Here is a 27666-nt window from a genome sequence, read left to right as displayed (position 1 = left end):
TCTCAGTTTTGTTTTTTCAGTTATATTTTTTCTCCAGAAATTTATGTATTTTTGTTTGACAACTTTGCCAATTTGCTGTATATGTTTTGTTAACAAATCATTCTGTTCTCGTGAAAAGTTCATGCTGTTCATCATTTTTTGTATTGAAGAGTACCATTGTAAATTGGATTTCTTTTGTTCAAGGTATGCTTGTTTTGTGATATTATTGCCTGGTAATATACTGATACGAGTCCAGTATTTTATTAAATTGATCTGAATAATTACTAAGAGTGGTAATTCTCCTACTTCGGCTCTGCATGCAATGTTTACCACAAATTTGTTCAACCCTAGTAGTTGTTTGTAAAAATTCAATTGTGTTTTTTCTGTTATTGTTTCGTCTCATTTGGCCCAAAAAACAACAACTTATGTTGCCCTCAAGTCGGAAAATAGAAAAATTTGGTCGGTCGGTCGGATTTTTTTTTAAACTCGTGAAAACTACGGGTATCGTAAATAGCCGAGGTATATGGGGAAAAAAGCGACCCGATATTTCATATTTTTCGGTCGGTCGCTGAGGGCAACACAAATTTTTTTTTGCCTTTGTTGTAATCTTGAATATTATGACCCCAGATGTCTGACTCATACAATAATATTGGTTGAATACACCTTTTAAAAAGATGGATGAAAGTTCTACAGTTTGTTTCTGGTCGTAGGAACTGTTTCAATGCATGGCTACACGTAAAGCACGAGTCAAGCAGCTGTAAAAGCGTGTGTGTGAGCATCCTTGTTTTACCTGTTTTATTTTTCTTAATCTTCACATTCTCAATAAATAATTTGACGGATTCAATGAAGTTAGATTTGTTATACATGATATAAAAAGTGAACTGAATGTAAGATACCGCCAGTAGTCCCCGCCAGCAGTTGTTCCGGTACTATGTATTACGCATTGAAGATGGAAAAAGAATCATCACACTAATTTTGTCACAACAGTTTTGGGAACTAAAAAACGGAAAACACGATTTATGGCGAACAGGTTATTTTACAAATCAACAAAATAATAACGGAGCAAACAAACTGAAAATTCACCGCCCGATCGACAGACAACTTTAAACCTAAGCGATCGCATGACCCGATTTTGTTCAGCGCTCGCTGTGACTTCTCTCCCCCTCATTGCCATTCAAATCAGATCATACAGATCTTCGTCGAGACATCTCGCACAGTAAAAAAAAAATCTTGGTAAGAAAACTACATGTAGTTGACTCTGGTGGTGCGTTCAGCCACGGTTATTGGTTCAGCAGCTGAGCAAGAGAATGGCCTTCCATGGAGGGCAATGTATGGTAATGAGTCTTCCAGAAAATGAGTGTCTCCTCTCACAACGTATTAATGAATATGTAAATCATGATGTCATTTTGGCGCGGCTTTGTCACGCCGTGAAACAGTGTTTCCTATTGGATTCGGGAGCATAATTTCGTACTTTCTAACCAATTGCGACCACGCATATCCACACATCTGCGTGATTATGACAGACAGATACCATGACTATTCATTATGAGTTTGTTTTGATCCATGGGACAAACGGATTTTGAGTTAGCCGACGATACGTTGCTGCTAAGTTGTTTTTGCCATTTTCTCGGTTAAACAAAACAGCGATTCACGGCAACTGCAGGCCTTTGATCTCGAGTTTTAGTGGACGCATTATACTAATTTTTCGCACAGACACTCTTCGATATGTTCCCTCTCAAGCCGCGCTGGGATTTTTCTATTTTCCTATTTGTTTCGAAATTACATTCTAATTTCTGAATACCGGAAAGAACCAGATCGCATTGTTTTTTCAAGATAGCTAAATTATTATTTCTTCTCCAACTATCATGTAGATATATATCTTAATTAACACGGAATGGTGGTGAGCGTCGTTTGAAAAACTGTTTTGTTGCCAATGTTCCACTAAATTTGTTTATTCATTGGTTCAATTATTTTTTACCGAAAATGGCTTTCTGTGTTTACACAGAGACCACGTGACTATACACGTCCATACACACACTATCTTGTCGATTTCATATCCAGTGTGAAATAAGCTTTCCATCAATATATAGCTTTGTGTTGTTCAGTAAATATTTTATATGAAAATATCAGTTTAGAAAATCAATACCAAAAACGTGTACAGCATCCTTAAGACCGTTTTTTTGTTTAAGATATTAACACTAGATCATCTGCATAGAATAGGGAACTTATTTTACAGTTATTCAATGTAACTGGATCTAATGAATGCATGATACAACGAATGCATGATTTTGTATTTAGATACATATTTTTAAATATGTTATAGATTTCCCCCATTTGTACCATTATTAAGTAATTTATAGAAAAGCCCCTGTCTCCAGATTTTATCGAATGCTTTTCGAAAGTCTATGAAATATGAATACTATTTCCCCTTTGATTTCAAGTATTTATTGACAATAGTTTTCAATACAAATATCTGATCTGTAGTACAATATCCCTTACGCAATCCTGCCTGGTTGTTATTTATAATGTTATTATATTCAATATATTGACTAATTCTAGTGTTAATTATACTACAGAACGTTTTACTTACACAACTGGAAACAGCTACTCCTCTATAATTTTCTGGGTCAGTTTTGTCTCTTTTCTTGAAGATATGAGAGATAATACTAATACTAGTATTCCAAATATCTGGATAAATACCTCAGTCCAGGATTATATTAAATAATTTATGTAGTAGCTGAATTGAGAAGTCTGAACTGTATTTAAGTAATTCCGGGCAATTTTTTACTCTTTAGTTTTTTAATGGCTAGTCTAATTACTTTTTCAGATATCTCATTATTTAAATTATAATTGTTAATATGTTCTTTTACTTCCATAGCTTAAATGTTGGAGATTATCTGTTTTTGAAAAACAGTATTATTATTATCAGTAGCATTATTATTTAACTGTTCGTAGAATTCTTTCCATTTTCTTGGTGGAATTGGATTAGATTTATTTTGAAAGTCATTCATCTTGTCATTGCTGTTTAACTTTTTATAATAATCAACCCATTTCTATGGTGAGATTGGATTATCCTGATCCTTATTTGAGTCCCTTAAATTGTTAATAATTTTCAAGAATTCTATAGGGTTGTTATTATTAAGTTGTTTTAATTTGTTAATGATTGTATTTTCATCCTGTTTTTTTTGCATTTAATCATTTTTTGAATTTCTTTTTTTGGCTGTTTTAGATATATCTTTTTTGAGAATTTTACACTCTTTATTAAACCATCCTGCGAAATACCCGATTAGCTGAACTGGTGACTATTGAGTTAAAATCATCCACTGCTTTCTTTATGGATTTATCCTCATTGTAATTACGAGGGGCGTTCAATAAGTAATACCCCTGACTCACTTCTAGCTGTCTGATTTTGCTCTGAACTAATTGTGGTTTCTGATTTACAGGTGTTTGAACTGAGTCGAGTGTGAAATGGAGCCAGTTGAGTGTCACACAGCGATCCGGTTTTTGTATTTGAAAGAACGCACACCAAAGAAGACTTTTGATGAAATGAAAGAAACTTATTGTGATGATGCCCCATCATATGACCTTGTAAAACGCTGACATCGTGAATTCAAACTTGGCCGGAAGTCTGTGGAAACAGCTCCCAGACCTGGTCGTCCCTATTCTGCCATTGATGAGGCATCTGTCCGTCAAATTTAGACAGCCATTTGTGAAGATCGACGCATTACTGTTCGCCAAATAGCCCAAGATTAGTACAGGGTCTATGGAAACTATCATTCATGATCATTTGCATATGCATAAGGTGTCTGCCAAATGGATTTCCAGGTTGCTCACGTCTTTTCAGAAGTAAGAAGAGTGCTCGAAGATGAATTTGGAGATGTGCCAAGAAAATGAGTCAAAGTTTGAGGATGGATGAAACTTGGGTCAATCACTATGATCTATAGACCAAAGCCCATTCAATGCAGTGGAAGCACTTGGGACTCCAAAGAAGGCAAGGTGCAGCCCTCCCCTGGTAAAGTCATACTCACAGTCTTCTGGGACCAGGGCGGAGATTTTCTGTTAAAGGGTACCACAATTACAGGAGCCTATTACGCTTCACTTTTGATGAAATTAAGAGAAGATATCAAAATCAAGAGGCGGGACAAGATCAGCAAAGGTATCCTACTCCTGCAGGACAATGCTCCAGTCCACAACACGTCGCCATGTCGCCAGATCAGAAGCACGGGCGTGTGGCTAGGTAATCTTCCCCAATCCCCCTTACTCTCCTGACCTTGCACCCTCTGACTTTCATCTCTTCCCAGCCATGAAGTTGTTTTTAAAAAGAAAGCGTTTCCCTGATGCAGCCTTGATTTCTGAAGTTACGACGTGGTTGGAGGACCAACCTGGGGTGTTCTATGAACGCCTCTCGTATTATATAGTAAAGTTTCTGATTTTATCTCGAATAACTTTAAAGGCTACAGTATCTTGATAATTAAACACTGATAGTTTATCCCATATATAACTATTGGAAGGATGGGCCTTGAGTGAACGATGTTTGATTGGATGTTGATGGATGTCTTCGATAGATCTGACTTGTTATCTGGTCATTATGGTATCTTGTGTTGTGTTTATTGTTGTATCCAGAATTTAGTCTCTCATATCTCCTGGCATGTCGATTGACACCAATCAGAGGTACAATGGTGTTTTACATGTTTCTTACCAAGATTGCAGTTCCATGATTGTTAAGATGTACAGCATCATTTAAGTGAAACTGAAGTTGGATGTTATTGCTATCTATGTCTTCAACACAGGAATCCACTGTATCGTTATCTGCTATATTGTTTGTGCCTGCATGTATGACAACATTTTGTAGGTCATCTCCAGTTGTTTCCTGGATGTATGCATCCATTTCTTTTATTTTTCGTCCTTGTAAGGTTATCACAAATGTATTTTTGTACACTCCCTTTACATCAATGTTCTTAAGCATGGAGTCACCAATGATGAGTGTTTGCATGTTTTTTCTTGGTCTTGTGGCTTTCCAATGAGGTACTGTTTTGTATTCCGTTTCAGCATCATCTTGCATGAATGGGTTGGCAATGGTGTTACTCTTCGCTGTTGGATAGTTTTAAACATCTGGCTCAGGGTAGCTGCCAATTCACTGTTGTCTAATGATCCTTTGTTATTTAATGCAGGTGAACTTGATGTCATGGAATTTTGGACAGTGTGTTTAGATGCTTGAGTTTAGAGTCTGATCTTTGTAGTGTGGCTGCATAACTAGTTGACTTTTGTTTTTTATCAGTAGGTGTGACTGTATGATTTTCTTTCATTTTGGACTGTGTGGTTGTTAACATCTTTGTTTTCTTAGAACCCTTACTTGCAGATTGCATGTCATCTGTGTTTGTTTGGTCTGTCATACATGTGACCTCATCATCATCAGAGCTGTCATCCCTGTATTTCAGAGGTTGTTTGTACATTTCTTTGTGGATATCTTCTCTTAGAATCTATCTGCTTTTTAGATGTTATCTTTAGTTGCAGCTTACCCTGAATGTATTTGAGTAGCATGGTCCATTCATTCATTATCCATGAATTACCCTGGATTAATAAGGTACCATTGTGGTAGACTTTGATTGTTACTGTATTACCATTTTGGCTGACTAGACGTAATTGTGTTGTCTTCTTTTCTTTATTGTCATTGTAAACATGTCTTGGTTCTGGATAAGCCAGCTTCAGGCACTGTAACCATATTCCGTTCACCTCACTGTCAGACTGTAAGGTCACCGAGGATTTGTTGAATTTGACTTTGATTTCATTCTCCTCTGTAATGTTGAACTAATTTAAGTACGATTGTAGATCTTCCTCTCCCTGTGATTTGTTGCCACTGTTACATTGTAGTTCGTTCAAATTTAGTTGACATAATGGCTCCTTTGTCTTGTTGCTTTGTGAGTAAATGCTTTCTTTCTTTGTTAATGGCCGAACAGCATATGTCTTTTGTTTAAAACAAAGTTGGTGTGTGATATCACAAGTTTAAGTTATCTATCAACTATCAGCGTTTGAAGAGTATACTGTTAGTCACACTTACTAGCATGGAGTTATGTGTCTTGTGTACTAAAATATGTTTTGTAACTTTGTTGTCAGTGGCTGTTGACCTTGAGCTGTGAATGTCTTTGATAGTACCAGTTCCACTTCATTGCTTCTTTTGATATACATACACATACACAAAGAGTTCAGTGTTGACAAGTTCTCACATATAACCTGGTATATTCACAAGTAAACTGGTATGTCTTGAATGATGGAACGACAATGCTAGGTGAGAAAATTCAGGAAAAACTTGAGAGCTTAAGTATCAAAACCCTAGCAAGATGGCAGCCATTTTTATTGATTTTTATAATGAATGAACATGGCAGGCACAGTTTGAAATCAAAATCTCGTTTTTTTTCGTTGTTTATAATGAATATTGATTTTAAACTACATGTGCCTTTTCACGAAACCGATATGATTACACAGAGAGGTGTGACTTTAAATAAAATTTACCGACTTTAAAAACACGAACTATTTGTAGACGTAACACCTGGAGGGTCACTCTATATGCCGTTACTACTCCATGTGCATTCCTAATTTAGCGTGAAAGCGGGGTGTTTTTCACCTTCTAAAGCGGGCCTGTGTGAAAGGGAGGGAGGCAAATATGCCCCTTTAAACTGCTAATGTATGCAATAGGCCCCCAGAAACAAACTTGCAGGGTTGCTGCACCCGCTGTAGGTCCCCTCTTGCAACAACTACTCCCATACACCGTCCTAGTCCCTCGGGGTGTTGGCCTTTCAATTTTGTAGGGGTGTGCGGACAGGAAGTAAAACCCCAGACCCCATCATAGACCATTTTCACCTCAAAAACCATACCCCATTATAAACCAAATAGTGAATATGTATATCCCATCAGAGGACAAATTGTCACTAAATTTATTCAGTTATAGGTTAAATTGTTAATGACTTCACTATGCATGCACTAAGTTTGTACGCACTGAAACATATTGCATTGTGGGACTCATTAACGGGATGAATGATGGCCGATGGACAAACTACTAAAACTACTAAAAATCAAGTAAATGCATGGAAATTAAAAAAAACACAGACCCCATCCTAGACCGGCAAACCTGATATTGGACCAAAAGACAAGACAATCTATACCCCTATTCTATACCAAACAGCTAAAAATTCCAATCCTGAAGGGCGGCACGTCCTAATAATGTGATTTGCATTAAGTCCCCCCCCCCGGGCCTAGGCTCCGAATTGGCGGACCCATAGCCCCGACCAGGTCACAAACGTCCACCTGGATTTTCCCACCACTTTCAACACGAGCATACAGAGGCTTACTGTAATCGAAGAAACAAAACGGGATAACACACATAATAAAAATTAACTGTAATCAGTGAAAATGGGTTTTATATGCGCGATATTTACAAAATATTTGCCGAAAATAATATTTAATACGTATATGGCTCGTTCCGCTAATTACAGATAATCAAAAATCTGTAATCAATCTTTACTTAATTTGAATATTATGTTCTTCGTGAAAGTTCAATGTAACGTGTAATGTAGGGGATAACTCAGATTGGTAAATAATAAAATTGCCACTTCATTCTATCACAGTCTGTGTAACAGTGATAAGTAGCATTCACGAAACTGATTTATTAGATCAAACAAAACTTGACCCCTAGATGGGATCTTATTCTAACCAATGTTAACTAATAACTCAAAATAAAGCATTTGAAGTGTTTTTAAATATACCGCTGGCATACTACAAAATTCACACCAACAATGTGTCATATTTGCAATTTTGAATTTTTCCTACGTTTAGATGACTAACTATTCTGTCGAATATATATACACTTTCAGATGAATGTAGAAATATGTAATCTACATGACTGAAATATATATAGATGAGGTGTATGTAGACAACACCAGACTCCACCTATTGTATCCACTGTAATTAAACTTATGTCATGATTGCTATCAAATATTTGTTGCATGCATGCCAAACTAATACCATCCTAAGCACATCCTCTTCACGGGCTGACTAGATTATACTGACCAATAACAGTATTAACCTAAGTAGCTCCTCAAAAATTGTAAACACCTTCAGCACTAACATATCTTGAAGTTGTAAAATTTGTATTGAAAATTCACATCACATCACTGCCCAAATATGCAGTTGAATCTATGGTAACTTGGAGATTTTGAAAAAAAGATGGAGACACTTTTCTGTTTCTCAAACAACCACCAAAATGATGCTTTTCAGAGTGATAAATTTGTGGCTATCAAAGCTGTTATCTATCAACCCTGCCCGGACCTGATACTAAAGTATACTACATTTATGAATCCATCCAACTTTGCTTTTGACAATCAGCTTATAATGGCAGTTGAGGAAGCCTTCCTCATATCAAATGAGTTAATTGGTTAGTATGTTTAATCAGTACTGTTGCCGCTAACCCAAACATGCTTGAGGTAGGTACTAGAGGTCCAGGTACTCATTCGCATGTTAATATTGCAAATACCACAGAGCATCTGAACCTTTACAATCATGTCAGTTGGGAAACCCTAAACCTTACAATATTTTATCTTGATTTTGAATGATGTTCTTATCCATGGACATGTTTCTGATATTTACTCAAACACATATGCTACTAATATATATATGCATCATACATACATACATACATACGTTCTCGGAACCCACCTATTCACATAGTTCATACCCACCATAGACTCCCGTCGGGAGTTAATCTGTGATTCAATCAGTAACAGAGAAATAAATCTAGGAAAAATCTTGAGATCATGGGGCTTCCCCTGACCTCAAGATTTTCCCTAAAGTCACGAACCACGTGACGGAGGTAATGTTGGTGATGCCACCTTCCCTCTATCTTCACTCTGGTTCCTTCTTTCTCCACACGGAGGACTAAGTGAACGCTACGGACAATATGGGGTGGTTGAGGGATCAATATAGTCAAAATGACTATATTGAACTGTAGGCAGAGTAAGGCGGGTTTATGAGTAAACAGAAAGTGATGAAAAGTGTGTCCCAGTCCGGGATAATGCTCTCCAGTAATAGACTACCACCTAGTTAGGACCGATGCAGGAAATGGTGTCTTACCTTGCCTGTGTCGTCCCCGGACTTCTAACACAGTCGCAGTAATCCATCTGATGATGGAAGTCGGGGTGGTTGGCCTGTCTTGCTTACCTTGGACAGAACACAAAAACATGTGCTTGGCACCCTGTCTTGAATCCCTAGTACGGTTTTTGTAGCAACTCAGTGCTCGAACCGGGCAGAGCAGCAATTTCTCCTGATCCTCCAGGCTGACAATGTTCGACAGCCGGGGATGGCAATCGACTGGGGATCGTGTCCTTGGATTTGCTTCTCGACAAGAAACCTGATGTCTTTAGCACAACTTGATTGTCCATGAAGGTGGCACGTCCGTCCGAGAATGACAATGCCGCCTGTTCTGACCGATGCCTACCTGAGGCCACGTCAAAAATTTGAGTGGTGCTGATTGGAGAGGCTCAAAGGGCGGTCTGCTTAGAGCTGACAACACAACCGACAAATCTCAATTGGGCGGTTCCCTTGTTCAGGGTCTCGGCCTCTTGATTATGGAAAGCAGTAAACAGTCCCCTAATAATAGGACAATCGGCTAGTCTTGTTCCCAAAGCGTTCTCAATGGAGGGGGACAAGGCCAACCTGTAGCCAACGATCTCTGCACAGGACAAACCCACTTTGTCAAACAGGTGGATGAAGAAGTCTGCTACCTGGCCAACAGAGGGATGGCATGGATCAATCTCCCCTGCGCTATACAAATCAGTGTACACACGCCATTTTGAGTCATAAGCTGCGTTGGTGGAATCCATATTTGCCCTGGCCAGGACGTTGGCAGCCCGCGCAGATAAGCCTTTCATCTGCTGAGAGCCTCTATGCGTGTAAGTGGTACACCACTAGGCTCGTTGGTAGTGTGCCGTCCGGTTGGGACAGCAGGTCCGGTAAGTCCAGAAGCACTACCGGTGTCTCGACTAGCATTTCCAACAGAAGTGAAAACCAAGCCTTGGTTGGCCAATTGGGTTTGTCCACGGGATCGACAACACATCCATGGCCCAAGGTCCTGGTGTCAGCAGGAGTGTTACATACGTCGGGAGCTTGGCGTTCCAGGGTTCTATCTTTGGACCATCCCACAGCCAAAACAGCATGGAGGCTACCCATTGGGGTATCTGCCACCACGTGTTCTAGAGACGAGAGGGCGTCTGCCAGACTGTTCCTCACCCCTGGAAGGTGGTGTGCACTTATCTCCAAATTGCTTTCCAGGCACCAAAGAAGAATTTGCTCTGCTAGGACTGACAACGATGGGGATCTTGTCCCCCGTTCTTGTTGATATAGGAGACCACTGCTGTGTTGTCTGTGTGAAGCACGATAATCTGCATTAGTTCTCGGAGGGACACTGAGGGAACGCTGACTAGGCGTTTGGCTAGGTCGCTTAGCGCCAAGCAATTGCGCCTGTGAAGGACGTACTAAGCCCGCCTCCGTGTCCAACTCCATGCCCAGGAAGACCAACTGTTGTGTTGGCTGCGACTCTGCTTGATTTACTAGAAAGCCCAACTGGTGTAGTAAATCCTGTGTTAGCCTGGTGACTTGCTGGGTGCATTGGTATGTGCAAGTAGGCATCGCTTAGGTCTAATGAGACAAGCCAGTCAAAACAGTGGATGGAAAGTAGCACGCTGCTTGGAGTCGTCAGAACTAGACGCCAGCCACCTGTAGATATTGGTACTACGAACACACTTGAGTAGAAGCCTGGACTTAAAGCCGGCTGTTCTACATTGCGTATGGTGCCCTTTGACAGCAAACTGTTTACTTCCTGTCTGATTGCTTCCGCCTTGTGGGGGTCCCCTGGCAGTGCTCCCAATGGGGGCACCAACAGGGGGGTGGGGATTTTAGTGGTATCTTGTAACCGTGTATCACTACCTGGAGCATCCACCCGCTGCCTCCAAGCCGGAATACACCGGCACAATCTGTGTGCGACAGGGATATGTGGCCATGGGTTGGCGGTTGTAAGTTGGGGGTGCTCTACTCTGCTGAGGTGAGTCCCCACGAGGCTTGAAGTAGTCAATAAGTTGCAACCTGGCCTCTCGCCGAACAAATGCCCATCCCCCCCCGTCACAGAGGTAACCGTCAAACATGGTTCCCCCGCTGCCAGGGTGGACGATCGCCCGAGGATGAGGAGGAGCCACCATCTGGCCCTTTCTTCGTACCGCCACTCTTCCCTCCTGCGGAAGGGTCTGATCCGGTCGGGGCATTTGGTCTCATCCCAGACATCGACGGAATCTGAGTCAGACACCACTTCGATTGGGTAGCGTTTGGTCCAGCACAATATTTCTGCATAAGATTACCCCAGCCGGGGCATTAGACATCACCTCCTCCGCAGACGACCAATGTCCGCTCTTCAACACAGTTTGTCCGCCCACCGCCATGCTCAGCACTCGGCCGGACCAGGAGAGGTGTGCCGAGGGGAAGCTTTGGATCCCGGCTCCTGCGATCCCATAAGTGTCGAAGCAACAGTAAGTGACTGCTCTAGGATCGAGGGTGGGGGTATGTACATCTTGTCATTAGGTTCGATGATACTCCGCATCACCCCTATGGTGTGGCTCACCGAGTCATTATGAATGGATGTCTCTGAGGGACCGCTCGATAACGTACTCACTGTGTCTGGGAATGCCTGTGCGTAATGTGCTGATTGCTCTGCACCAAAAACAGAGGCTTGGCTGCCAGCATCCCCGTCCGCTTTCTGTGAACGGAGACCCAATACCACTAGCCTGCACCTTGCCTTCATCGCAAATAACGGGAAGGTTGGGGCTGGGAACAGGGGGTTACACAATCTCCAGGCAAACTGAGGGGATAAAACCAGAGGCTCGTCGCCCTTGCTTCTATCCATTTCTAAAAACACATTGGTAAAAATGAACAAGGCATGCATGAGGGAGACAAATTACAGTTGAAAGCTGACAAAAAGAAAACACATGAAATGGTCAATTTGCATCGTCAAGTTTTTTTTCTTTGTTGTAAAAATATACACATAAACACAGGGGTAAGAAATAAGAAAAACTTATCCTACCAGCCACGGTGTCGGCTGCCGTGTTAGCGGCAGTAACCCAAGCTAAAACTCGAACAGGAAAAAGCAGGCTTCCAGGCTGGACCGCAAAAGTTTCATCCCGCTCGGTGTGGAGAATGAAATAGAGTAAAGATAGAGGGAAGATGGCGTCGCCACATTACCTCGATCACATGGTTTGTGACGTAAGGGAAAATCTTGAGGTCATGGGGCTTCCCCTGACCTAGATTTATTTCTCAGTCACTGGCTGATTCGCAGATTAATGCCTACAGTTCAAAATAGTCATATTGACTGACCGGAGTCTATGGTGCGTAATTGAACATAGTGAATTGGATTCAAACATGGTGAAAATCCCACAAAGGAACATGCGAGTGTAAAAGGATTATAAATAATTAGATCATCACAGATATTTGACAAGACTGTATTTCAATAAAATAAGAATTTTTGAGACTCACTTACCATAATAAAAGCACACTTAATAAAATGCATAATATACAAAGATAAAGAACATATTTGTATAAATATAAATCTCAAAATAACATTAAATTAATTTGTTATTATTTTTAAGATTTTTCATTTTTTACTAGGTCGTTTCTTCTTATTAAGCTTTCTTTTCCATTGTTTGTTTTTCTCCCGGATAAGTCCTTTCCTGTTTTCGCTTCTTCCCCTTCCTGGCACTGTCATTTCTACATTGATCTTTCTTCCAAATATTCTAGAATGATGAAGTTTCAGCCCTTTCTGTAATAAAGAAAAAATAGACTTCAGCTAGGTACTTGACATTTCACACCAAATTAAAAGTTGTATCAAGGCGTCAAAACTAGACTAATCACATATTTTAATTTTTCTTAAATGTTAGGTACTAGTATTTTACTCATGTGTAAAATAGACCTGTTATTCAAGCATTGGATCTATATACTGTGGAATACTTTATTTTCGCTGGAATTAATTTTCGCTGAAAAGGCTTTTTAGGCGTTTTACTTAAAATTTATTTTCACTGATTCTTGATGAGTTTAATGTGAAATATAGGAAAAAAAGTATATTCGCTGGATTTTATTTTCACAGAATCATCCCTTCAGCGAAAATAGTGAAAATAAATTCCAAGCGAAAATAAAGTATTCTACAGTAAACAGTTATAATCAATGACCTATGCTGATCATTGGTATTATCTTAACAAATATATCTATATATACTGTAAAATACTTTATTTTCGCTTGGAATTCGCTGAAGGAGTGATTAAGCAAAAACAAAATCCAGCGAATATACCTTTTTTCCTCAATTTTACATTCAACTTGTCAAAAATCAGTGAAAATAAGTTCTATACAAAACACCCAAGAAGTCTTTTCAGCGAAAAATTATTTCCAGCTAAAATAAAGTATTTTACAGTGTATATATTTCGCATTTTACTAAATGTTCTATTTAAAATGGCTTCAACACTCAAAATGTTTACAAATGAATTCACACATGGTGTTTCTGTCATCACTATAAATACCTTAAACAAAGCAAGAATTGACATAATTAAACCTCTCTTAAATGACATTAATCAGCACCAAATTTTAAGCATTTTTTTTCACGATAATTTGATTGTTTAAATAACAAAAAATAATTGCAGTACGATAGGCTTAAATACCCAGCTTTCTGATTATTTACAATACACATGTATAAGATTTGAAAGGTGTCTTAGTGGTCCTTACCCTCACACTTTCAAAATTGTCAAAGTCAACATAACCAAATCCCCTTGACTGTCCTGTATTCTTATCAGTTATCAATCGTACATCAGTAACACTACCACCTGCAATGAACAGTACATGGTAAGCATGCAGGGATTGTTTTTAAACAAGGGAACAGGGGTGCAGCGCCCTCATGCCATGGCCATGCACCCCCTTACCCTGGGAGGCAGTTCCTATGGCAACCATAAAATTCTGATTGACCAGGGATCACATGCGGCCAGTCTTCAACTGTGACCAGTCTGATTGTAATTTTGGCCCCAAGGAAGCTATAGAATGCTTCATTTTAACTTATCAAAAACTGCACACCCTATTTCCCCCACTTGATGGAGTCGGTGAATTGCAGTGCTCCCTCTTTCATTTTTTCTCTAGAAAAACGCCTGAGCATGGATTTATCTGTTATCTGTAGTCCATGTATTCTAGTTGGTTTTATGACTGTTATGCCACTCAATACCAGAGGGTTGTTTTACAAATATCACATATACATTATCGGGGTACATTTAATGAACATAGCTCACAGAAGTAGCTATCACAAAAATTTAAATATAATTATATTATACATAATATATATATCCATATAATTAAATTAGCATTTTTAGGTTGATCAAACGACTGTAAAATGATAAATACAGCTCACAGCCTTACCTATAACTTTATCAGAGAAATTCTTTAAATTGTGATCAACATATTTCATTAAATAGGTTAAGGTAGAAGCCTAGTCATAACTTTTGCCAAAATTGGTCATAAATTGCATGACAATGTTCATTAGTTTATCATGTACAATCATGAAGCTACCGTAATGTCCCATGGGACAATGAAATAGCATTATTCTGTGTGTCACAGTTAAGCTTTTTGAAAAATGTGTAATAATATTTCTTGAAAATTACTATTTTTAGTACAATTCTATAGAACACAATGTAAAAGAAAAACTTTATAGGAATCTATGATAAAAGTAATATAATACTGCCAAATTGGTGACTTTCCACCAAAATACAACCATTATTTCTCGAAAATTAAGCTGGTGACCCCCAATTTTTTTGATCTTGATATCTTTATATTGCCCGGAAGTACAATTTATTGAAAAATGAATACATTCCGGGTATTTTAATTTATAAGTAGGCTTCTACCTTAACTTCAACTTACAACTTTTTTATTATTGTTGTTTACCATACTCTATTTTGATGACCAAACTGCTCTATGACTGTTGCTTTTATAACACACAGTCTCACATTCATATTATGAAAAATCAAAATCAAAGAAAGCTTAGAAAGAACTCCCATGTGCTGAGAGTATTGGAGACACATTAAATATAATTTGAAATTACTTAGCTGAAAACTAATTATGCAAATCAGAAAATTAATATGACCAGATTTGAGTGTAAAACTAATGAGGTCTGCACAATGTAACAGAAAATCTATATTTCCAAGTTTAATTGAAATGTGATTAGAACCAAAAAATATGAATTATTATCTTTATTAGGGAATTAATATGAACAGATTTTTACCCCAAACTAATTAGGTTTGTACATTGTCCTAGAGCATCTTTGTACTAAGTTTCATTGAAATGGAATAATTAGTACTTTAGATATCAGTGTGAAAGCTTAAAATTGTTTAATTATGCAAATTAGGTAATTAATATGTACAGATTTTAACCCACAATTATTCAGGTCTGTCTATTGTCCTACAGCATCCATGTACATTCATTAATATGTGATGTATAGTACCTGAGATATCAGTGTGAAAGTTGGTTAATTATGCAACTTAGGTGATTAATATGCACAAATATTTACCGGAAACTAATTTGGTCTGCATAATTCTAGATTCATTGAAATGTGATGATTAGTACTTTAGATATCAGTAGAAAAGCTGAAAATTAATTATGCAAATTAGGTAATTAATATGCACAATTATTTACCCTAAAACTAATCAGGTCTCTGCATAGTCCTAAAGGATCTATGTACCAAGTTTCATTGAAATGCGATGATTAGTACTTGAGATACCCGTGGAAAAGCTGAAAATTAACTAATTATGCAAATTAGGTGATTAATATGCACAAATATTTATCGGAAACAATCAATCTCTGCATATTATTTGAGTATGTAAGTACCAAATTTCATTGAAATGTAATGCTCAATACTTATATCAAATGCTGAAAATTAATTAATTATGCAAATTAGGTAATTAATATGTACTGATATTACCATAAAAACTATCAGGTCTGTGCAGTGTCATATGACATCTATGTATAAAGTTTCATTGAAATGTCATGATCAGTACTTATATCAAATGCTGAAAATTAATTAATTATGCAAATTAGGTAATTAATATGTACTGATATTACCATAAAAACTATCAGGTCTGTGCAGTGTCATATGACATCTATGTACCAAGTTTCATTGAAATGTGATGATTAGTACTTGAGATATCAGTGGAAAAAACGAAAATTGACTAATCATTATGCAAATTAGGTAATTAGTATCCACGGATTATTACCAAAAACTAATCAAAACCTAGCATTAGTTCAGAGCATGTATGTACAAAGTTTCATCAAAATCCAATGAGTGGTTGTTTAGATATCAGTGGAACAATCATGGAACAGCTAAAAATCAGCTAATTATCATGCAAATTAGGTAATTAATATGCACGGATTTTTACTAAAAACTAATCAAATCTGCGCATATGTTCAGAGCATCTATGTATCAAGTTTCATCAAAATCCAATGAGTGATTGTTTAGATATCAGTGGAACAATCATGGAACAGCTAAAAATCAGCTAATTACCATGCAAATTAGGTAATTAATATGCACAGATTTTTACCAAAAACTAATCAAATCTGCGCATATGTTCAGAGCATCTATGTACCAAGTTTCATCAAAATCCAATGAGTGGTTCTTTAGATATCAGTGGAACAGTCATACAGCTAAAAATTAGCTAATTATCATGCAAATTAGGTAATTAACGAGCATGGATTTTTACCAAAACCTAATCAATCTGCGCATTGGCCTAGAGCAGCTATGCACCAAGTTTCATCAAAAACCGATGTATGGTTCTTGAGATAGCAGTGGAACAGTCAGACACACATACACACATACACAGACACACTAACTGCAAAGACTCCCATCATGTGCTTCGCACATGGGAGTCAAAAAGCATTTGGTTTCATCAAACGAGTACTCAGTCAGTTCATGTAGAATTCATCAAAATACCAGAACAGTATCAAACAACACTATTATAAATTATATTTTCTCATGTATATGCATCTTTATACTTGCCAGCTTTTTTGAAATGTTCCATAATTTCCTCTTTTGTTGTGTTATATGGCAAATTGCCAATAAATAATACATTAGGTTTTGATTTTTTCTTCTTCTTTCCTTTGATGATGGTGACTGTACTTGTTTTCACATCACTTTCATCTGATGAGGTACTACTAGTGTTGTCCATCTACAAAGTAAAGTTCAAAATTATAACATTATGCTAAGTGTAAAAATCACTTTCACAAAGTCATTGACAGAACACGGATTAAGTTGTGCAATAGTAAACACAAAATAAATGAGTCAGCCATTTTGAATCAGAGATATAAAAGTATACATGTGAAGATGTACTGGTTGTATTGCGGCCAATGCATGTCACAATTATGGCTCTTGAACAGTAATGGTTAAAAGATAGGGGCCACTAAGCATCCATTTTTAATCTAAAATAAAACAACAAAATCAAAAAAAGCAAAGAAAGAACTTCGGTGTTCTGAGAGTATTGGAACATTGTTAAACTTAATTTATGATCAAAATTTAAGATTAGATTTTCAAACTAGAAGCTTTGCAACTGATATTTGTCTGCTATTTAAGATGCAAAACAATGTGATCTACAGTAATAATTTAAAAAACTCACAGGAAATTAATTCTATTTTACATCTGTGGTTTGCAGTCTGATTTATTCCAGAGCACATCTACAACAAGTTCAATTTAAATCCAAATTTTTTAGAAATTAGAAGTTGGCTAATAATAATTAAATAATCAAAATAAATAAGCATGGTTTTCAACATTAAACTAATAGTAATGTAGATTTCCCTAGAGCAGCTATGGACCAAATTTCAATGAAATGTGATGATTATAAATCTTATGAGAATTAGGCAATTAGTATGCTTGAATTTCAATCAAAACTAGTCAGATCCCAAGCAATGTCCCAGGGCACTTATATACCAAGTCTTATTAGTATCCAATTTTTTTTTTAAACGAGCTGTAAAATTAGTTCATTATTATTCAAATTAGGTCTGTGCATTGTATAAGGGCTCATATGTACCACACTTAGACTGCTATAATTAAATCTTGAAAAGTAAATTATTATGCAAATTAGGTGATTATTATGAAAGTATTTAAAACTAATTAGATCATTGCATTGTCTTAGAGTATTTATGTACCAAGATTCATTGATTCAGAAATAAGATTAGCACCTGAAAACTTGAAAGCTGAAAACAGACTAATTATTGTACAAATCAGGTTACCAAATAATATGTGCAGATTTTAATCTAAAACTAACAAGATGTTCTCAATTCTCAGTTAACAATTTGAGATGTCAATGGAAAAGCTGAAAAATTATGAATTATTATACAAATTAGGTAATAAATATGAACAGATGGTAGCCAAAAACTGACCAGGTCTGTGCATTTTCTTATGACAACTATGTACCAAGTTTCATTTGAATGTGATGATTTGTACTTGAAATATCAGTAGAAAAGCTGAAAATTAATATGCACAGATTTTTTTTCAAAACTAATCAGGTCTGCACCTTGTTCCTGACCAGCAGTCCTTGAAATAATGGTGGAACAGAAATACTAATATATACATACAAAGAACCAAATTATGTGCTTCGCATACAGGAGTTGATATTGTGCATCAAGGTGCCATCATATTTCACTGTATACACCATTTCTGAACAAAATTGGTTCATGCACAATTAAGATCCAGTTCCAGAAGGGCAGAAATGACTTGTATCTTTACAATATTCGGCCACCTCAGTTGTGATTGAATAAATGGACATATGTGTGACACGTAGTAAAGATGGATAATTTGTAAACATGATCGGTCCATGCATGTCAGAGACAAGGCTTCGGAACTGCATAAATTAAATTTGGAAACCAATCTGATAAACCCCTGGCAATATTTGATGTACACTCCCTGGCCCAACTATCAGAGTACATCGATGTGAAGATTTTTTGAAAAAAACTACACGACAACAACATCGCGACTGGGTTTGTTCCGGCCTGTTGTACGGTTACAACCACAGTCAGCTGGCGCACAAGTGATAATAAAATAAATGCGATATTTACTATATGGGGGCCGCCATCTTGAATGCAGTATAAAACTAAATAAGAGACGTATTTATTTTATTATCACGTGTGCGCCAGCTGACTGTGGTTGTAACCCCTTGAGCTTACCGTCAACAAACCTTTCAAAGACTCGCTGAAATCTAACTTTCAATCGTTGTACACTGACCGTATTTTGAAGGGATTGCATACGGGAGCTAATATTTCTGATGTCACTATTACGGACGTACTTCGGGACCCCTCGGGAGTATTCGAAAACCGTCTGGCCAAAGGTCATTGTACAGTTTTGGTTGGCGACCAGTGTGAAGTTGGTACGCAATAAGAGCACGCAATATAAGCTAGCACGCAATAAGTGCAAGCAATAAAACAAAACCGTAAACCCTATCGCAGTAATCGCACTATACTGGCTGGCGGTTTTATCAAATAATAAATGCCTCGTGCGTTTTCAATATAAACTGCTCATTCGATATTAAAAAAGACAATTATAGTTTTACACATTATAAACCAACTGTGTGACGAAAAAAAAGATTGGTTATAAATATTACGTTTCGATGTACGGGCAATATTTCACGTTTATCGCACAAATGCGATGTTATTTATAATTAAATCGGCTGCAGTCACTTTAAACTAAATTTATTTTCGAATGTTATATATCAGTAGAACTAACAGTACATTATAAATATGTCAGTCCCTTTCCGGCACAATATGTTGTCACTATATTACCACGCTTTAAACTTTGACAATATTTCACGTTTTTGGTACAAAACATGCGTTAATTCATTTAATCAAATCGGCTGCAGTCACATCAAACACGAATTTATTTTCGAGTCTTATATATCAATCGAGAGATGACTAATAGTAGATTAAGTACTCACTGTCCGGTAAAAAAGTTGTCACTCTGTAACCACGCCCTGAATAAGGCTTATATTTAACGTTTTTGGCACAAACAAATGCATTATTACATAATAATCAAATCGACTGCAGCAACTTCAAACACAACTAATTTTTCGATTATTATATATTCGACCCTTGCGAATGTACGCCATGACACTTGAGGCGGGGACCAGCCAACGGAAATACTTGCATTCAATGAATACTGTTAGAACCAGATTTCATCACACTGCTTGAATTGTGCACAGCGCCATCAACCAACATGGTTAAATATACATGTACGGAGTACTTACGCAGGGAAAACTGGAAATGCATGTTGATTGGAAAACGTACAATGGCAAGTTAAAATCGTCGCGAAATGCGATCATTCTGATATTTACCGCCAAGGACTTGTTTCTACGTCCAGAAATAAATGCGCTCTGGTAAACAGGGAGATCCAACTAATCAGCTACATAATTTGCAACGTGAACCCCGTCTGGGCAAATCATTGGCGAAAAATAGGCAGATCGCCACAAAAGGATCACCAAAACACTCTTACCTTTGCATACTTCTAAATGCTTCAACACTCAAATCGGGTACAATAACCAATTATTTACATAAGACCAATCATGGGTAAATGCATCAACTGCCTCGGTATTAGGGCACCAATAACGAGAATTAAATATTACACACTTTGCGTTATATGATGCAAATCTTAAATACAATTAGGGAAACTCGCCTCAGGTCTAAAATTAAGCGCTTCTAACTTTTCCTGTTAATGGCCACCTACAGTGGGTTACAAACAAACGGGGGCCTCTCCGCCTCTTCAACTGGCATTGTGACAATCATGATCGAATCTCTGATTGCACACAAAATAAAATCCTACCTGCCGACCTCTTATTATTCGGAAAAGGGGCACGGGACAAGAAAGAACCAATACCCCGACTATTTTTTTCTTCTATTACTGGCCCACATGAGTTTCCCACCCTCACCGCCGCTGGCCAAGTCATGAGAGGAATCCGCGAGGAGAACCAACTTTTGTAATTTTTCAACCAAAATAATACCTTACGTTATGTTTCGCCTCGCACAGGATGTCGCTCATTTTCATGTTATATTTGAACTGGTCATTGACGGGCGCTGCCGGTGTTTCCGTGGTGGTGGTGTCGACAAAGCGTGATGCCATACAGACATTTTTGTTCATTTATTTGGTTAGTTAATCTTCATATTAATATACTTATTTTTTGCCCTCCACTTTATACATTATAATTTACTCCCAGTGTATATTGGGAATCAGACTAGACTAGCAGTAAGCTATCATCTAATTTCCTTTTTACTCAATATATATATTTTTTCTTACCATTTGTTTTTCTCCGTATTTGGTTTTGTGTGTGGCTTACTTTTGTTTTTATTTTTCAGTGTGTATTATTGTTATTATTATTTTGGGGCAAATAAATATTTTTATTATTATTATATGACAACAAAAGTTTAAACTTCACACCTACATCAGATATCATATTAGACAGACTCATGTGCATTTTTGTCATCCAAAATACCTGATGAGGGATCTTGCTTGGAAGAAATACATCTACTAGTATATACATGTATAGTATATACATGCCTAGAATAATCAATTTAAACTATGTATATATACCGAGATCAACAGATTATGTAACAGATTATGTAACTGCCGTAAGAAATCTGAATGTCCCTTAGACGGAAATTGTTTACAATCGGCCTTGGTTTACCAAGCTAATATCAGACGGCAAGACAACAACAAGTGTGAAACATATGTGGGACTAACAGGAAATGAATTTAAAACCCGGTACAGAAACCACACCAAGTAAATACGCTTGGTCATTAAAAGACAATAACATCGATTATGACATCAAATGGAGAGTGTTATCGCGTGCTGCACCATATAATACTTCAAGCAAACGTTGCAACTTGTGCATTAGAGAGAAATATATTATAATTTTCCAACCACATTACTGTAGTTTAAATAAAAGAAATGAGCTTTTTTCTTCCTGTAGACACAGAGCCAAATCGTTGCTATGCAACAACTAGTTTTAATATCGTAAACACACTCCATTGTTATGCAAATCTGTAGCGCTTATAACGTAGTCTGTTTCGGTGGTTTATTTAATAAAGTCTTAACTCCTGATGAGTGAGGTACTCCATGTACCTTACGAAACAGTACTGTAGAGTCAACTTTACTCATGTAGTATCGAGCACACTCACCTGGAATAATCGACTACCTTCTTATAAATATATATATATATATCACATCTATACATGGGTCCCATGACAATTACATGTTAAAACGTGTTATAAACCCCAGATATGATGGGTTATTGTTTTGTTTTTTACATTTAATGGGTGATTTGATACAAAATGGTTGCTTTTATTTTTATTGGATCAAAACATAATGCTTCTCACTAACTTTGACATTTAATAATAATAATAATCCTTGTTATTCGCATCACTACATGTGTATTGGTAATGGAAATCATAATTGTGTAATGGTACATTGGTCAGTGTAAAATGGTAGTGGTATATTGATCATGGTGTATTGGTAAAAGATATTTGATTTTAATATTTGGAATATCATTTTAAATAATTGTCCTCCTTGGTTTCAGTCACCAAACTTAATATTAGTCACAATAGTCACTAGAACATGTAATTAGCATACATAAAAAGAACTATGACATGTAATTAGTACCTACAATAGTCACTCGAACATAAATAATACCCCGATAGTCACGATAGCATATAATTAGTACACCTAGTAGCTGAAACTAAGGAAGAATTGTAAGTTTGGCATCTAAAAATAAAACATCCAAAATAATGATGCAATTGTAATGGTATATCGGTAATGGTAAAGTGGTTATAATTAATTGGTAATGGTAAAATGGTATATTGGTGATGCTGTAATGGTATATTGATAATGCTGTATTAATAGGTATATTGGTTATGGTAAATTGGTAATTGAATATTGGTATTTGTACAATGGTAGTTATATTGGCAATGAGATATTGTTAATGGTATATTTGCAGGTACAATGGTGTGATGATATATTGGTAATGGTAAACTGGTATTGGTACAAGAATTATGGAAATTGGTGATGCTGTAATGGTATATTGGTGATGCTGCAATGGTAAGTACACTGATCATAATACAATGGTAATTTTACAATGGAAGGTATATTAACATGGTCTATTGGTATTTTATATTTGCAGATATAATGGTAATGGCACAATGGTAATGGTATAGTGGTGATGCTGTAGCGGTATATTGTTAATTCTACTATAATTTGATATTATTTTTTGGCATATCATTTTAAATAATTTTCTTCCTTGGTTTCAGTCACCAAAACATATAAATATTAATTATGTTAGTCACTAAAACATGTAATTAGCACCCATAAAAAGATATAGGACATGTAATTAGTACCCACAATAGTCACTCGAACATAAATAATACCCCCGATAGTCACGATAGCATATAATTAGTACACCTAGTAACTGAAACTAAGGACGAATTGTAAGTTTGGCATCTAAGAATAAAACATCCAAAATATTGGTGCAATGGTAATGGTATATTTGTAATGGTAAAGTGGTTATGATTAATTTGTAATGGTGAAATGGTATATTGGAAATGGTAAAGTGGTTATGATTAATTGGTAATGGAAAATAGTATATTGGTAATGGTAAAGTGGTTATGATTAATTGGTAATGGAAAATGGTATATTGGTAATGGTAACGTGCTAATGATTAATTGGTAATGGTAATGGTATATTGGTAATGGTAAAGTGGTTATGATTAATTTGTAATGCTAAAATGGTATATTGGTAATTGTAAAGTGGTTATGATTAATTGGTAATGGAAAATGGTATGTTGGTAATGGTAAAGTGGTTATGATTAATTGGTAATGGAAAATGGTATGTTGGTAATGGTAAAGTGGTTATGATTAATAGGTAATGGTAAAATGGCAAAAATGGTAATGGCATATTGGTGATGGTATATTGGTGATACTGTAAAGGTATCTTGATAATGCTGTATTGGTAGGTATATTGATCATGGTAAATCGGTAATTGTATATTGGTAATTTTACAATGGTAGTTAGTTTTATGTTTTCAGCAATTTCACTGGCATTTATTTTCTCTATTTTCACAGGGTTTTAATTTCACTATTTTGATAACTTGAGTAATTCAGCTGGGTTTTAATTTCACTATTTCACTATTTTGATGTTTTGTGTAATTTCATTGGGTTTTAATTTCACTATTTTGATGTTTTGAGGAATTTCACCTGCTTTTAATTTCATTATTTTGATAACTTGAGTAATTTTACTGATTTTTAATTTCACTATGTCGATAATTTGTGTAATTTCACGCTTGATGTTTTGCACCTTTTACTGGGTTTTACTTTCACTATTTTGATGTTTTACGTAATTTTACTATTTTGATAACTCGAGTAATTTCACTGGATTTTAATCTCACTATTTTTGAGAACTTGAGTAATTTCACTGGGTTTTGATTTCACGATTTTAATTTGCGCAATTTCACTATTTTGAGAACTTGACTAATTTTACTGGGTTTTAATTTCACTATTTTGAGAACTTGAGAAGTTTCATTGGGGTTTAATTTCACTATTTTGATGTTTTGTGTAATTTCAGTTGGTTTTATTCACTATTTTGATGTTTTGCGTAACTTTACTAGGTTTTAATTTCTTTATTTTGATGTTTTGTTTAATTTCACGCTTGTTGTTTTGCTTCTTTTGACTGGGTTTTAATTTTACTATTTTGAGTAATTTCACTGGGTTTAATTTTCGCTATTTTGATGTTTTGCGTAATTTTACTGGGTTTTAATTTCATTATTCTGTAATTTGAGTAATTTCACTGATTGTTAATTTCACTATGTTGATGTTTTGCATCCTTTCACTGGGTTTTCATTTCACTATTTTGATGTTTTGAATAATTTTACTGGCATTTCATTTGACTATTTTTAAGAACTTGAGTAATTTCATTGGGTTTTAATTTCACTATTTTGTGAACTTGAGTAATTTCACTGGGTTTTGATTTCACTATTTTGATGTTTTGAGCAATTTCATTGGGTTTTAATCTCACGATTTTGATGTTTTGAGGAATTTCACTGGGTTTTAATTTCATTATTTTGATGTTTTGTGTAATTTCATGCTTGATGTTTTGCATCCTTTGACTGGGTTTTAATTTCACTATATTGATGTTTTACGTAACGTCGGTATTTTGATAACTCGAGTAATTTGACTGGGTTTTAATTTCACTATTTTGATGTTTTGAGTAATTTCATTGGGTTTTAATTTCACTATATTGATGTTTTACGTAACGTTAGTATTTTAATAACTCGAGTAATTTTACTGGGTTTTACTTTCACTATGTTGATGTTTTGCATCCTTTCACAGGGTTTTCATTTCACTATTTTGATGTTTTGAATAATTTTACTGGGTTTATTTCATTTTTTTTCGATGTTTTGAGTAATTTCACTGGCCTTTAATTTCACTATTTTAAAGAACTTGAGTAATTTCATTGGGTTTTAATTTCACTATATTGATGTTTTACGTAACGTCGGTATTTTGATAACTCGAGTAATTTGACTGGGTTTTAATTTCACTATTTTGATGTTTTGAGTAATTTCATTGGGTTTTAATTTCACTATATTGATGTTTTACGTAACGTTAGTATTTTAATAACTCGAGTAATTTTACTGGGTTTTACTTTCACTATGTTGATGTTTTGCATCCTTTCACAGGGTTTTCATTTCACTATTTTGATGTTTTGAATAATTTTACTGGATTTATTTCATTTTTTTTCGATGTTTTGAGTAATTTCACTGGCCTTTAATTTCACTATTTTTAAGAACTTGAGTAATTTCATTGGGTTTTAATTTCACTATATTGATGTTTTACGTTACGTCGGTATTTTAATAACTCGAGTAATTTTACTGGGTTTTACTTTCACTATTTTGATGTTTTGAGTAATTTCATTGGGTTTTACTTTCACTATTTTCATGTTTTGCATAATTTCACTATTTGTATGTAATGCGGAAAAATTGAAATATGGACCTCGTTTAGGGTGTGGTTATAGAGTGACAAATATTGTGCCGAAAAGAAAGTAATAAATTTGTAATCTACTATTAGTCCTTTCTCGATTGATATATAATATTCGAATATAAATTTGTGTTTGATGTGACTGAAACCGATTTGATTAAATGTATTAACGCATTTTTGTGCCAAAAACGTGAAATATAGGCCAAGTTTAGGGCATGGCAACAGAGTGACAACTTGTACCGGAAAAGGACTAATACACTTTTAATCTCCTTTTAATTCCCCGTCGATTGATATATAATATTCGAAAACAAATTTGTGGTTTAAGTGACTGCATCCGATTTATTATAAATAACAGGATGCGGAAAAATTGAAATATGGACCTGGTTTAGGGTGTGGTTATAGAGTGACAAATATTGTGCCGGAAAGAAACTAATAAATTTGTAATCTACTATTAGTCCTCTCTCGATTGATATATAGCATCCAAAATTTGTGTTTGGAGTGACTGTAGTCGATTTGATTATAAATAACATCGCATTTTTGTGCCAAAAACGTGGAATATAGACCTGGTTTAGGGCGTGGTTACAGAGTGACAACATGTTCTGCCGGACAGTGACTAATATATTTGTTATCTACTACTCCCTGTCTTGTTTGATATATAATACGCGGAAATTAATTCGTGTTTGGTCTGACTTCAGCCGATTTTATTAAATGTGTTAACGCATTTTTTGTCTGCCAAAAACGTGAAATATTGGCCAAGTTTAGGGTGTGGTTATAGAGTAACAACATATTGTGCCGGAAAGGGACTATTACATTTTTAATCTACTATTAGTTCTGCATCGATTGATATATAACATTCGAAAATAACTTTGTATTTGAAGTGGCTGCAGCCGATTTAATTATACATAACATCGCATTTGTTGTGCAAAAAATGTTAAATATTGCCCGTACATGGGCATCGAAACGCAATATATATGACCACTTTTTTCGTCTTTAATTGGTTTATAATGTGTAAACTAAGATTGATTTTTTTTAAATATTGAATGATCAGTTTAAATTGGAAACAAACGAGACAGTTATTACTTGATAAAACCGCGAGCCGCGGCCAAGTACAGTGCGATAGGGTGTAGCACTTGTATGGCTTCGTTATATTTTCGTTAAAAATTCGTTCAAAAAACAAATTGGCTATCATATATCCGAATTTTGATTATTTTAGTCACATCACCACTGTATACACAAAAAACGCCAGTGTACTACATTTTTTTAATTGAGTGCTCTTATTGACTGTCAGCTTCTAATGCGTGCTCTTATTGCGTGCCAACTTCACACTGGTCTCACTGGCAGTTCAACCACCTTCTCTTCCATGTTGACCTGAAAATGACCCTATCCTCGTTCGCACATAAAATTTATTAATTTAAATATTCACGCATGACTTGCCTTGTTCCAAGGCTGCAATAATAAAAAAATAAAACGCTCATTTTCTTTATTGTGTTGTAGCAGAATATCTTGAAATTATAACTTTTATTTTACGCGATCTCTGATTTTATAGTAATTTGAGGAACAAGGTTACAGAAGCAGGAAGCAA

The 27666-nt window shown here is 35.9% G+C and overlaps 1 protein-coding gene across 5 annotated transcripts in view; it reads right to left on the bottom strand.

Moving 5' to 3' along the window:
- Window positions 1–12496: 12496 nt before the first annotated feature.
- Window positions 12497–27666, bottom strand: part of LOC102800832 (uncharacterized) — a 46477-nt gene continuing 31307 nt past the window's right edge. Inside the window, exons 1-4 of one of the 5 annotated variants that reach the window (XM_006823955.3) lie at window positions 19304–19455; window positions 17087–17255; window positions 13783–13880; window positions 12497–12829 (exon numbers count right to left, since the gene is read on the bottom strand). In XM_006823955.3, the coding sequence (XP_006824018.2) occupies window positions 12665–12829; window positions 13783–13880; window positions 17087–17255; window positions 19304–19411 (540 nt within the window). In that variant the 5' untranslated portion in view covers window positions 19412–19455 and the 3' untranslated portion in view covers window positions 12497–12664. Of the gene's footprint in view, window positions 12830–13782; window positions 13881–17086; window positions 17256–19137; window positions 19223–19245; window positions 19456–27666 lie in introns of those variants that run through there. The other 4 variants (XM_078014359.2, XM_006823956.3, XM_085495469.1 and 1 more) reach the window with 4 other exon arrangements.

The sequence above is a fragment of the Saccoglossus kowalevskii genome, chromosome 21 (genome assembly GCF_978046115.1).
Source record: "Saccoglossus kowalevskii chromosome 21, keSacKowa6.1, whole genome shotgun sequence".
NCBI lineage: Eukaryota > Metazoa > Hemichordata > Enteropneusta > Harrimaniidae > Saccoglossus > Saccoglossus kowalevskii.
The sequence above is the reverse complement of the archived record's forward strand: the minus strand, read 5'-3'. Positions and strand labels throughout refer to the sequence as shown.